Source organism: Felis catus, chromosome C1 (assembly GCF_018350175.1).
Source record: "Felis catus isolate Fca126 chromosome C1, F.catus_Fca126_mat1.0, whole genome shotgun sequence".
In the NCBI taxonomy this organism is placed as follows: domain Eukaryota; kingdom Metazoa; phylum Chordata; class Mammalia; order Carnivora; family Felidae; genus Felis; species Felis catus.
The window spans coordinates 175,433,717-175,447,359 of record NC_058375.1 but is presented as its reverse complement, the minus strand read 5'-3'; the positions used below and the strand labels follow the sequence as shown (position 1 = coordinate 175,447,359).

The 13,643-nt window shown below is 35.5% G+C and overlaps 1 protein-coding gene across 18 annotated transcripts in view; it reads right to left on the bottom strand.

Moving 5' to 3' along the window:
• Nucleotides 1-13,643, bottom strand: part of GULP1 (GULP PTB domain containing engulfment adaptor 1) — a 275,468-nt gene that overhangs the window by 85,422 nt on the left and 176,403 nt on the right. For all 18 annotated transcript variants that reach the window (XM_045034117.1, XM_045034119.1, XM_045034122.1 and 15 more), the window contains one exon: nt 9,098-9,159. In XM_045034117.1, coding sequence (XP_044890052.1) covers nt 9,098-9,159 — 62 coding nt within the window. The remainder of the gene's footprint in view (nt 1-9,097; nt 9,160-13,643) is intronic.

Sequence of the window (13,643 nt, the reverse complement as noted above, 5' to 3'; positions counted from 1 at the left end):
ATGATTTAGTTACATTAAAGCCTTTCTGTACCATGAGTCATTAGGCCACATAATGTTGCAATTGTCTCTCTTCATTAACTTTTTACTTGTAAAACTCCACAACAGTTTTATAAGGTATGCATGGACTTCCTTATATTTCTGCATTTGATTTTAAGACCAAGATGATCTTTGCATTAACATCTTGCTCCAGAATGCAGTTGCTGAAAACTCAAGGTAATAGGAAAGTATGATTACAATGGTATCTTTCTTTAACAATCAAAACCTTCTCTGGTATATAAACTTACAAGGTCAGCAGTCTCCTGTCATGCTTGCAGGAAAAGCTATTCCTTCCCCACTGAAATTCTCAAGCTGACCACTGCAGGTACATGGGCTAATCTCATTGTTTCTGCTTCTGATGTGAACAGAAAACATAACCTGACATGTATTCTAAGAACTTTGTTCTGTTTTTCAGGCAATAATGCAAACACCAAATAATTTTCAAGAGATAATAACTAGTGCAACTCCAGACTTCACAGAACACTGTCTATAATGCTACTAATAATAAGCTTTTGAAATACGAGACCTTGATTGAAGAGGTTTTTAAATTTTTTTTTTTTTAGAGTTTATTTTTGAGAGAGAGAGAGAGAGAGAGCATGAGCAGGGGAGGGGCAGAGAGAGAAGGACACACAGAATGGGAAGCAGGTTCCAGGCTCTAAGCTGTCAGCACAGAGCCTGACACGGGGCTTGAACTCGGAAGCAGCAAGATCATGACCTAGGCCGAAGCCGTTTGCTTAACCAACTGAACCACCCAGGTGCCCCTGATTGAAGAGGTTTTTAATTTATTAACTCATTTAAACCTTCTAACAGTCCAATGAAGTAGGTACAATTAGTAATCCTATTTTACAAATGGGAAAACTTGAGAAAAGTCACATAATTCAGATATTAACTGAGAGAGCTGAAATGTGAACCCGGATAGTTTGAGACGTGCTGCTCCAATCACTGCAATAGGATGCAGCAATTATGTAGTTATTCTGATAAAATTCTCATAACGTCAGGGGTGCCTGGGTGGCCCAGTCAGTTGAACATCGGACTTCAGCTCAGGTCAGGATCTCGTGGTTCCTGGGTTCGAGCTCCGCGTCGGGATTTGTGCTCACAGCTCAGAGCCTGAAGCCTGCTTCAGATTCTGTCTCTGTCTCTGTCTCTCTGTCCCTACCCCAACTCACACTCTGTCTCTCTGTCTCTGTCTCTCTCTCTCTCTCTCTCTCTCTCTCTCAAAAATAAATAAACATTAAAAAATTTTTATCTTAATTCTGATAACATCAGTGGAGTTGTTGGGGTACAGCCTTGCTATTGTTGGGGACATATGAACATGCCACAAATCTAGGTTCTGATTTGTCTGTATCAATTACTATTAAGAGGTTTGTTAGAAGTTCCAACTGTAAGTGGCTAAGATGGGGATTTCAACTACTGAGGGTTAGAATACTCAAGTTCTAACCACTTACTATCCTGAGATTGCATCTGCTTTTCATGGGTTTTGTTGTTATTGTTGCTGTTCTTTGCTGGTTTTTTGTTTGTTTTTGGAAGCCAAATAAGAGCCTACAGGTTATAAATGTTAAGGAAGATTAGGTTGTGAGACTGAGAAAGACTGGCAGAAAACAACAACTCACTTCATCAGGAAGATACTGGGGGTCACAGCTCAGTGAAGCCTTCTCTCTTACCAAACACACCTAATGGCAAACTGCATGTTTCACATATGAAACTCTGATACCTCTAGAAATCATTGATATATAACATCGTCTTTCACTTCAAACTTCTCTTTGACATTCATATTTTATCTTGTTGGTCATAATCTATTTAGTTTTCTTCCACCTTTTTTTTTATTTGTTTGTTTCTGGTGCCCGTTCTTTCTCCCCATGGGAAGTCATAGGTTTTTAAGGTCTAGGTCCCGTTCCCATTTGTTTTGGATTCACTCACTCTTAAATTTGTTTTCTAATTATTTTTTTTTTTTTTTTTTAAAGAGAGAGACCGAGCGTAGGTGAGGGAAGGCAGTGAGAGAGGGAAACACAGAATCCAATGTAGGATCCAGGCTATGAGCTGTCAGCACAGAGCCCGACGCAGGGCTCGAACTCATGAACCATGAGACAGTGACCTGAGCCAAAGCCGGACGCTTAACCGACTAAGCCACCAGGTGCCCCTGGATTCACTCACTTTTAAAACTTGGAACACAGCAAACAGACAATGAAGGAACGCTGGCTCTCTACTCAAAAATAGTGCAAACTGGCATGCTAACTCTTTAGAATAAAACTTTTAATAAATAAGTGTTCTTTTATGAAGCATCATAATTCTTCATTTGAAAAATGACCACTTCACATCAACAGAATATTAAGTTTGTTAAAGTAAAAGTTTTCCAGTATTTCACCTTTATAGAAAAGACAGTTTAGCAGTCTCATCAAAATTTGGAAGGAATGGAAAATCCTATGGCCTTCCTTAAGGGTGATCAAAAAATTTTTTTAAATGTCTGCTTACTGTTCTAATTATAGCAGAAATAGGAAGCTCCTACACAATCCATCTATAGGCCCTATCAGCATTATCTTCAAAATATCCCCCAATGCCCACCTTCCTCCTTCAGGTCCTACTCAGCTTCAAGCCACAATCACTCTCCTTGCCTGGGCAAGGGCTCCAAGGCCCTGCCAGAACTACAAGGCACCCACTGTCCCACCTGCTCTACTCCACATGTGCCTTTGGGGCTTCCCGTCCTTCCACCACATTCTACCGCATTCCACCCACCCCAACCTCTGATAAGATTTTGACTAGGCAAGCATGCTCCCACCTTGCAAATGCTGGCCATGTCCGGACTGCTCCTCTGGCATGTGGCCACATGTCTCACTTTGTCATTTCCCTGAGGCGTTTGCCCTCCTCAGAGATCGTCCCTGACCATTCTGTGTAACACGGCACCACCTCTCCCTCTTTCCCACTTCTCCCAATCCCCAATATCCTGCTTTATTTTTCTGCATTGCAGTACTAAAAGTATGAATACTGTATGAATAAGTAACATGTTGTGTTCATAATATATATTTTAATAGGGGCACCTGGGTGGCTCAGTCAGTTAAGCATCTGACTTCAGCTCAGGTAATGATCTCATGGTTTGTGAGTTCAAGTCCCACGATGGGCTGTGTGCTGACAGCTCAGAGCCTGGAGCCTGCTTCAGATTCTGTGTCTCCCTCTCTCTCTGCCCCTCCCCACTCATGCTCTGTCTCAAAAATAAACATTAACTAACAAAATAAATAAATACTATATATATTAATATATACACCATACAATATATAAATAATACTAACACTCTATATTAATAACATAAATAATACAAATCAATACAATAATCAATGTATTAAGAAATAAAGATATAATTTTATTATCAAGTGTTTCTCAGAAAAAGTAGTATTATTTTACTTGTTATATGTAAAGCCCAGAAGAGCAGGATTTCATCTCTTTGGTTGACTAATCCAATCTTATTTTTCTAGATCAAGACCTTGCATGTATTAGGAACTCCATTCAAATGGATAAGCCATTGTGAATGAATGGGTGCACAGGGAACTTGCAATTACATTTTACTCTATTTCTGTATCACTTTACCATGTGTATATGCATATTCAGAAATAATTTTAAGATGCTATATTCAATGAGGACATGTGGTTAAATTTACATGTGTATCATCTTTATTAAAAATTTAATGGCTCTTTTAAGCAGTTCCCCCTATTATTGTTTTATGATTTGAATGAGTTAAATCTGGTGAAGACTTTGGTACCATTCAAAGGCAGTTTACTGTTTGAAGGCAGTGGCTTTCATACTTTTATGACTATGAACCACAATTTTATGGAACAAATATTTACCATATGCGTTCTGGAAATGTCTTATCTTTTTTCTCTTCTATTCTATTTCATTTTTAAATACATGATCCACCCATGATCCCATGCATTAAACTCACGACCCAATTTTTTTCATAAAAAAAAGCATAACCTGTAGTTTGAAAAACATGACTAGAGAATACACAGGATAATATGCAGAATTCCCAATGAACTATTATTAATGCTGTTGCTGTTCATTAAAAAAAATTAATGAACCCTATACAGAATAATACTTTTGAAAATAACTATTATTTTATATCCACATATGACCCAAAATAAGTGTACTCTGAATATTAAATGTGAATTTTTGAAATAGAATTTTATATAAAGAAAAAGAATGTGATCAAATATATGTTCTTAAAAAATTAAAGAAATTATAAAACGAAAGCAGAAAACTATTACTTTAAAACTGAAAGTGGCTCAGTCGGTTAAGTATCTGACTTTGGCTCAGGTCATGCTCTCGTGGTTTGTGAGTTTGAGCCCCACATTCAGCTTTGTGCTGACAGCTTGGAGCCTGAAGCCTGCTTCAGATTCTGTGTCTCAGTATCTCTCTCTCTGCCCCTGCTCATGCTCTGTCTCCTCTCTCTCTCAAAAACATACATTAAAAAAACAAAAAAACAAAAAACTGAAAACACCTAAATGTAAAAGTTACTATTTCCCCAGGAGAATTATGATTCTTGAACAGCTCTGGTAAACGTATTCAGATTAATTTGTAACCAGTGGATCCCAAAAGTGAATGTAGTGATGGAATTCTTTTAATGGTACGATCATTCTCCTTTTGACCCATGATGAAAATAGATATTTTTTCTTTTTCCCACATATAAATTATTCCTCTGTTGCATCAATTCTCTCCCTGGAATATTTAGCACATCTTTATTTTCCACTATATGTTTATCTATTACCCTATATAAATTTAGAATCACACACTTAGACCATTAAAATAACTTCCTAAGAAGTCGATAGTCCTCCTATCGCTTTGGATCCAAATCAACTTTAGATCATTACAGATTTATCTTCCTAAATCCTACTTGATTAGTTCACTACTCAAACTGCTTCTCCTGCCATGCAAAGCCTTCTCAATTTCATCTTTTTAGCCTTGCCCATCATTAGTACTTGTGATGGTCAGTGTTATATGCCGACTGGGCCAGCTTATATTATCCAGTTTTCAGTCAAACACTAATCTAGGTTTTGCCATAAGTCATTTTGTAGATATGACTAACATCTATAATCAGTTGACTTTATGTAAAAAAGAACATCTTAGATAATCTGAGCGGGTTTAATACAATCAATTTAAAGGCCTTAAGAATAGAACTGCTGTGTCCCTAAAAAAGAAATTCCACCTGAGGTCAGGTCCTGCCCAAGAACTTCCAGCCTGTGCTTTTTGATGGCCTGTAATATGCTTTTCAAAATTGCCCAGCCAGCCTCATAACGGCATAATCCATTCCTTGAGAGACATATGTGTGCGCACACATGTGCATGTGTGCGTGTGTACAAGCTAGTAGTTCTGTTTCTCAGATGGAACCTTGACTGATAAAACATTTTACCATCATGCCACAACTTTATGCCACAACCCAACTTTTGCCATATTTAGTTTGTGCCTTAGACCTTATGGACTCTACTCATCTTCCTTCAGATATCTCCGTGTGAAATGGTCATTCCACCCTTGCTTTGACCCTTGGGAATCCTACCTCACTCCCATTTTCATAAAACAAGAATGACACCATTCTCTGAATCTCTATAACTTTCTGTTAAGTGCCATTTGAATGACACAGAACATGATCTGACTTTTATGTTATTTTTGTATATTTCCTTATGACTGTAAGATCCATAAGAATATAAGATGTGTTATATAGCTCTGAAGTTTCACCAATATTCAAGTGAGACTTCAGTAATGGCACCTTATACACATCAGCAGTGTAACAGATGAGTGAATAATAAAGTGTTATTATATACATAAAAAACAGCAAATCTTTGGGCACCTGGGTGGCTCGGTCAGTTAAGCGTCCAACTTCAGCTCAGGTCATGATCTCACAATTCGTGAGTTCAAGCCCCACGTCAGGCTGTGCTGACAGCACAGAGCTGGAGCCCACTTCAGGTTCTGTGTCTCTCCCTCTCTCTGCCCCTTCCCTGCCCCTGCTCACACACTCTCTCTCTCTCTTTCTCTCTCAAAAACAAATAAACATTAACAATATTTAAAAAAATAAAAAAGCCCCAGCAAATCTTTGAAGTCATATCGACTTCAGTTTTCCACTCTGGCTCTGTCTTACTAGCTTTCTGGCAATAGTCAAATTACTTAATCTTTCAGCCTTAGTTTTCAGCCTTAGTTTTCTCTTACATAATGTATAAAGTTTTCTCTGATGCAGAGATTAATAATCACCATACTGAATCATGGCAAATACTAAATGAGATCATGTACCTCACATGTATTAGGGCTCACTGAAATTAACTATGTTGGAAATGTTATTATGCATTAATTCATCAAACACATATATATTGAACACCTATTATAAAATAGGCATTTTGGTTAAGACTTGTGAAAAATGAAAGGTAAGGTAGTGATTGCCACATTTATTAAGTAGTTCTTTTATTCCAGTTATCCTTTAAATACTTACCTAATGATTTATGTCTATAATAACTCAGCTGAGAAATTATTATTATCCCTATTCCACATGAATAACTGTAGACACAGACAGATTAGGTTATTTGCCCAAAAACTGATTGCTAACAAGTGTCGGACTCAGGATATACACTAAGTCAACCTAATTCTAGAGTCTGTATTTTTTTGAGTTCTAAAGTCTGTATTTTTTTAAGTATTTATTTGATTATAAGTGAAATTGAGAATCTTTTTCATATATTTATTAACCTTTGGTATTTATTTTACTTTGTTGTTGTTGTTTCTTTTTTTATTACTATTTTTTGTTGTGTGTGTGTTTAAGCAGATTTTGTACCCGACATGAGGCGTGAACTCACAACCCTGAGATCAAGAGTCTCAGGGTTCATGCTCTATGAACCCAGCCAGCCAGGCACCCCAAGAGTCTGCATTTGTTGTTGTTGTTGTTGTTGTTGTTGTTGTTGTTGTGCTAAGGTACTTCCTATGGACATGGATTTGGTTTTCAAATGGCATGTATACTAAAGAAATACAGAAAATTTTCAAAAATAAATACTAATGATGAATTTTAAATGTCCCACAAAAAAAAAACAAAAAAGGAATGTAGAAAAAAATAATGTTCTTCAAATAGTTTTAACACTACTTGGTATACATGACATTTATTATTACTCAAGAGGCCATATTAGAATGGAGAAAATTGACCTGCTCTTATAATTTACTGACCCCAGTCTGGAAGGATGTTCCTGTCCCCTCCCTCTACTGCATGTGGAATGCCTTATAGTTGTTATGCACCTGTGAATTAGCACATGCAATTTTTCCATGTAGACAAGCAGATCTCCACTGTTCATACTGCAGTTAAGGTTAAGGGTAGTTCTAATTAGAATCTTTTAACGCTTTATAAACCAGTCTTTCAAACTGAGATATATATAAAAAAAATAATATGTGGTGATTTTACTTTAAAGATATGACTCTAGTATGATCAAGATATTGAGCATGCATTTTAAAATAATAGTGGTCTTCAAGATTAATTTTTTTCTCTATACTTTTCATATAGTTTCTCAATAGTTAATATGAGAAATATCTGTGGAAGAGAGATAATATTAACTCAATTTTTCTCATTCAGCTAACTAAACTTTTCATACTAAATCATGGCCATTCATCTTCAGGGTAACATTACAGGGAAATTCCTAAGCATTGCAATGATTTCAAGTATATTAGTTTTACACCAAAAATATTTTAGAGCATTTCTTTGCTATGAAGTCAGCAAGAAAAAATTGAGTTGCTGTACTACAAATCTCACTGTTGAGCAACCGCTCTGGACAGGTCTCTAGATGGCCTTGTAATGCATCTTCCTGTGATTCAGACTCAGACCAGCACTCAAGAGGTTCTCTTATTAAATAGCATTGACTTTCTGTTCAATAAATGTTTTTTCTAAAATTATTCCTAAAATAATTCCTCATACCTCTTCTCATTATACATATGTAGTTTACTAATCCATAAATCTTTAAGTTCCCTTATAAAAATAACATTATCATTTTCTGTTTTCCCCGTACTGTGTCCAAAAGTCAGTTGTTTAAGTCAGACCCACTTGCATGTTCCCAATGCAACTTTCTCTCCTGTATCTTACAAGTTTAGACTCAGATTTCTCTGAAATCTTATTTTAGGTTTTGTGCTCCCTATTTCTAAAATAACACCTATCTTGTAAAGATATTTTCGCAAAGTGCATTTGTTTATTTGTCCACTTTTCCAACATTGACAATGAATCAAATCTTTGAAGATATGGGGCATAGATGGTTTCTATTCCTCTATTAAAATGAAGAAAACTAAACAAAAGAGTAAAATAATGTGCTCTTTTTCTGTTTTCTTAATAGTTTAAGTTTCATCTTTCTTGTTTTGAATGATAATTGCATTCATTAAAATTGTAGCTCATTTCTCTCATTATCAAGTTAGTTTTTTATATTCTGCTGTGTAATTCAACATTAAAGTGCTTTTAAAGGATGCTAATTTGTTGGTTTTTTATTTCCTATAGGCCATGATATTACAAATTAATTTCAATGATAGCCAAAACCATGTGAAGAAAATACATACATGACTGACAGAAATTATAAAGAATACTCTTTATAATTAAATAAAATAATCACATATTTGGGGGCACCTGGGTGGCTCAGTCAGTTAAGCATCCAACTTTGCCTCAGGTCATGATCTCACCGTTCATGGGTTCGATCCCCGCGTCAGGCTCTGTGCTGACAACTCAGAGCCTGGAGCCTGCTACAGATTCTGTCTCCCTCTCTCTGCCCTTCCCCCCTTGTGCTCTCTCTGTCTCTCTCTCTCTTTCTCTTTCTCTCTCAAAAATAAACATTAAAAAAATTTTTTTAATAATAATAATCTCTTACTTGGAGCGACAGGAAAAAAAAAGAACTAACTTATTTGGAGAGAAAAATCATTTCCCATACTATCCATTACAAAATGATTTATGCAATTTTTTTTCAGGGATCATCTACTAGGAAATGCCAATGCATAAGCAATCTTTCTAAGACTGACCATGAATTTAATAATAATAATATAACAAAAAATAAATTCAATAATATCACATAAACTATTTTACCTTTGCATTATAGGGAATGTAATGTTTTGATAAAGCTTCAGGCGTATGCATCCATGTTTTGTCTGCAATGAAGAACACACAGTGTTAAATTAAATTTTACGTTCTAAGGGTGTCATATTCATTCATTAGTATATGTAAGGAGTGTGATATGGGTGGGAGCAATTCTAAATCATGATTCTTTTGCTAAATTGAGAAAGAATAACTAGTCAGATATAAAAACAATGTAGCTGGAAAGTGTATACAAACTTGGGATAAAAAGACCATAATAAGCTATAGGCTTGATTTAAAAGACCGTTTAAAAAGTAACAACTCAGTGGACTACAAGTGGTTACATCAATTATGTGATTATGTGATATCTTTCTCATTTCCTTTTATACTCTCGTGATTAACAGTTTTTTTAAAAGTTCCCTAATCAATAAATCTTCAACCTTTCAAATAGTCCTTAGATTAGTTTAAGAGAATATTAAAAACAAAGTGACTAAAAGAATAAAACATATTGAAAATAATTTGTATTGCGTATTATTGTTAGAAATAGAAAAATATTTTTCATTCAATTTTGGATTGTATTTACATATTCCACATATCTTCCAAAATATTTTGTGGAATGTATAAGTGAAGAAAAAGCAAAAAAATGTTAAACTAATCATATTTGACTACATTTTCAAAATTGCATTTGTTTGTTGTAAAACTTCTCAATCTTCAAAAACCATTGTCTCCTTTAGTAGAGTTTTGTATTTTACTCCTCACAGAATTAAAACATTTAGAATCAATATTATGAACAGAATAGAATGAAAGACGTATTTCACCATGAAAAATAGTAAATAAGTACGTACTGAAAAGAAATAGATTACTAATGAAGTATTTTTAACATTCAATTCAGAACATTTGAAAATGATGTTAACAGAAACTAGTTTGGTATCTTTAATGTGTTCTTCTCAAACTGGGGGATTGTGAGGACAAAGAGAAAAAGGCCTATCTTTCCGGAATGTCAATTACTTTATACCATTTGGAAAATAATGCATTATATTTAAATTAAACATGTTTATGGGGTACAATGTTCACAAGAACTTCTGAGACAAAACATGAGGGATCAATAAAATCCAAGCTCATGGTGCACCTTAGGGCTATTTCTGACTACTGAAGCAGATATGTGATAGTTGTGCATGGGTGAAGTATGTTGAGAAGCAACACATTCTAAGCTTCAAAAAAGCATATCGACATTGTATTAACGTAGGAAATTTTTATTTCCTATAAAGATTTTCATTTTAATTACAGTTTTCTCTTTATGACTGCTACTAAATGGTGAAATGATTAATTCAAGAATAATTTGTGCTTAGATTTGGGATACAATATTGCACTTGTATATTAAAAGAAATTAATCACAATGCTATACACCAGAACAATAAAAACATCAAGATAATAAAAACAAAGATCTGCCTTTAGGAAACCTAAAAAAAAAAATCTAATTTCTTTTTGTAACCCCTTAACTCAATTATTCTCATGTCTCCTTTTCTAAGATACATGACACTGCTCAGAAGTATATAAAGTCTAAATCTGAATATAATGGTCCATTCCAATCCTGAGGCAGAGGGATAATTGCTTTCTCCTATAAGCTACTATTATTTGAAAACTGATGATACTACTTCCATTCTAGTCTTGTACTGCAGTGACCTAGAAAAAGGGTAGTTACATCCAGCTGTTACTGATGACAGACTAAAATATTCACAATGTTAAATTACCAGTGGAGAAGCCGCAGTTGTCACAATGACAACAAATCTACATCCACATCGTCAAGAGATGATGGTTTAGTGGTTGTTCATTACATACCTCTAGTACAGGCAGTATACTTATAACACCTGAAAGATTTCTAAAACAACATCCTTACTGTCATCCTAATTTATACTTTGGCAGAAGGAAAAACTAACAGAATAAAACTCTTTATATTAATTCATTTAGATGTGACTGACCTTGAAGAGTGAGTACAGATGATGGTTCCCGGTCACTATCTATCTATGCCGATAGGAGCAATTAGATATATGGAACTGGTACAGAAACAGGAACACAGACACTCCGGAACGTGCCCCCTTCCTTGAAATTAAACTGTAATCACTAACTCAAGAGTAAACAGTCACATAAATGAAATGCCAACATTTCAAAATACTTGGCAAGTATCAAACCACTCTGACTGCTAGGTCAATAAATCTGTGTTCAAAATGCACTTAGATTAAGAGCTCGTCAAGAACGATGCAGGAAGTTCATTATTACTGTATCACCAGAGCTTAGCATATTGAAAGCATCTACTTTGGGTATATCAAATTTATTTTTTTAAGTTTATTTATTTATTTTGGGAGAGAGAATGTAAGCAGAGGAGGGGTAGAGAGAGAGAAGGAGAGAGAGAATCTAAAGCAGGCTCCACGTTGTCAGCACAGAGCCCAACAACGCAGGGCTCGAACTCATGAACCCTGAGCTCAGATCATGACCTGAACTGAAGTCAAGAGTTGGAAGCTTAACTGACTGAGGCACCTAGGTGCCCTTAGTATATCAAATTTAAAACAAAATGGTGTTGGGTGAATGCCTGCATGTGAATGGGTTAAAAAAGGGAAATCATACTTAAATATTAAATTTTAACTGTGATGCTATGATTATATCTACTCATCAGTTTGTCAACTGATAAAGAAAATAAAGAGCATCTGGTTGAATTATTTAATCACATGCATTCACATTCAATGTTTTATGTTTTCTTACTAAATTATTCATTTTTGATGTAATGAATTTATTATAGGATTGTAAAAACTCAAAGAGAAAGCTAAAATAAGAAAGGAGCTATAGAACAAATACATTCATTAATCAATGATTATAAGGTTAGACTAATTTTTATAGATCTCTTCAAAATAGTCCACAATGATGCAATTCTAATACATTCACTCTTTTTTAGAATCTGTAGCATTAGAGAGAGCATTTACAAAGAAAATCAGTGAAGTCACCGGTAATTCAACCAAAGAATACCAGACAACATACTAATTGGAAAGGTTGATAACAAGAAAAAAATATATGTTTGAATTTAAGATGATCTTTTCCATAGGCTTCTGAGGTAAGGACAATTTAGTAAGGTTGCATGTGATAACCAAGTAAATTGGACAATTATGAAAGAAGAGATGAGTTTTTACTGATTGAAACTTTGTTTAAGTAGAATATACAGTGTGTGCTGATGTTAGTTATTGGAAATATGACTGAATAATATATTCTCTAGGGGTACAATTACAGCTCCCGATTGTCAAGATGTAGGACTTCTCTCATAAAATTCAATTTTTCCAACTCAAATTAAAATTCAACCAAATAGTGCTATTGGTTGAAACTAGCAGCAGAGGCTCTAAGAATTCTTCCTTTAACAACCTCACTAAGTAAGAGTCAGAATTGATTAGTAAGTAGGTAGAACTTCTGGTATCAATTCTAACTTGGAATTAGAGCAAAATATTGATCAGTAATTTCCTGATAAGGAAATTTAGTCATTAAACTTGGAGGAAAAAAAAAGAAAAGAAACGTTTTTAAAGAGAATGAGGCAAAGCAGGAAAGAACAAATGCTTCTCTTTCCTGATTCTCTAAATCAGTCCGGTTTTCCCAATGGCTGTATTTCCACTGTCGTCAAATGAAACAAATATACTATTGCTGGTTACTTGGGATTTCTCTATGAAAAACTCCAAAATCCTCTTCAACTAAAGAGAAATTAGAAATAGGGAGTTTCAACTTTAAAACCATGGGAAAAGGAAATGTAAGCAAATAAAAAGAGTCTAGAAGTGATTTTCTTTTTTTTAACGTTTATTTATTTTTGAGACAGAGAGACAGAGCATGAACGGGGGAGGGTCAGAGAGAGGGAGACACAGAATCTGAAACAGGCTCCAGGCTCTGAGCTGGCAGCACAGAGCCCAACGCGGGGCTCGAACTCACGGACCATGAGATCATGACCTGAGCCGAAGTCGGCTGCTTAACTGACTGAGCCACCCAGGCGCACCTAGAAATGTTTTTTAAAAATAAGATAATATGGGGGTGCCTGGATGCTCAGTCAGTTAAGCGTCTGACTTGGGCTCAGGTCACGATCTCACGGTTCGTGGGTTCAAGCCCACTGTGCTGACAGCTCAGAGCCTGAAGGCTGCTTTAGATTCTGTGTTTCCCTCTCTCCCTGCCCCTTCCTCACTCGCACTCTGTCTCTCTCTCAAAAATAAATAAACATTAAAAATAAGATAATAAAGGGTGCCTGGGTGGCTCAGTCGGTTAAGCGTCCGACTTCAGCTTGGGTCATGATCTCGCAGTTCGTGGGTTCGAGCCCCACGTCTGGCTCTGTGCTGATAGCTTGGAGCCTGGAGCCTGCTTCAGATTCTGTGTCTTCCTCCCTCTCTGCCTCTACCCTGCCTCATGCACTGTCTCTCTCTCTCTGTCTCTCTGTCTCTCTAAGTAAATAAACATTTAAAAAATAAAAAAAAGATAATATGATTAAAGTGACAAGTTGTGATGTAAGATTTTTATTACTTCATTAAAAATAGTTATATGT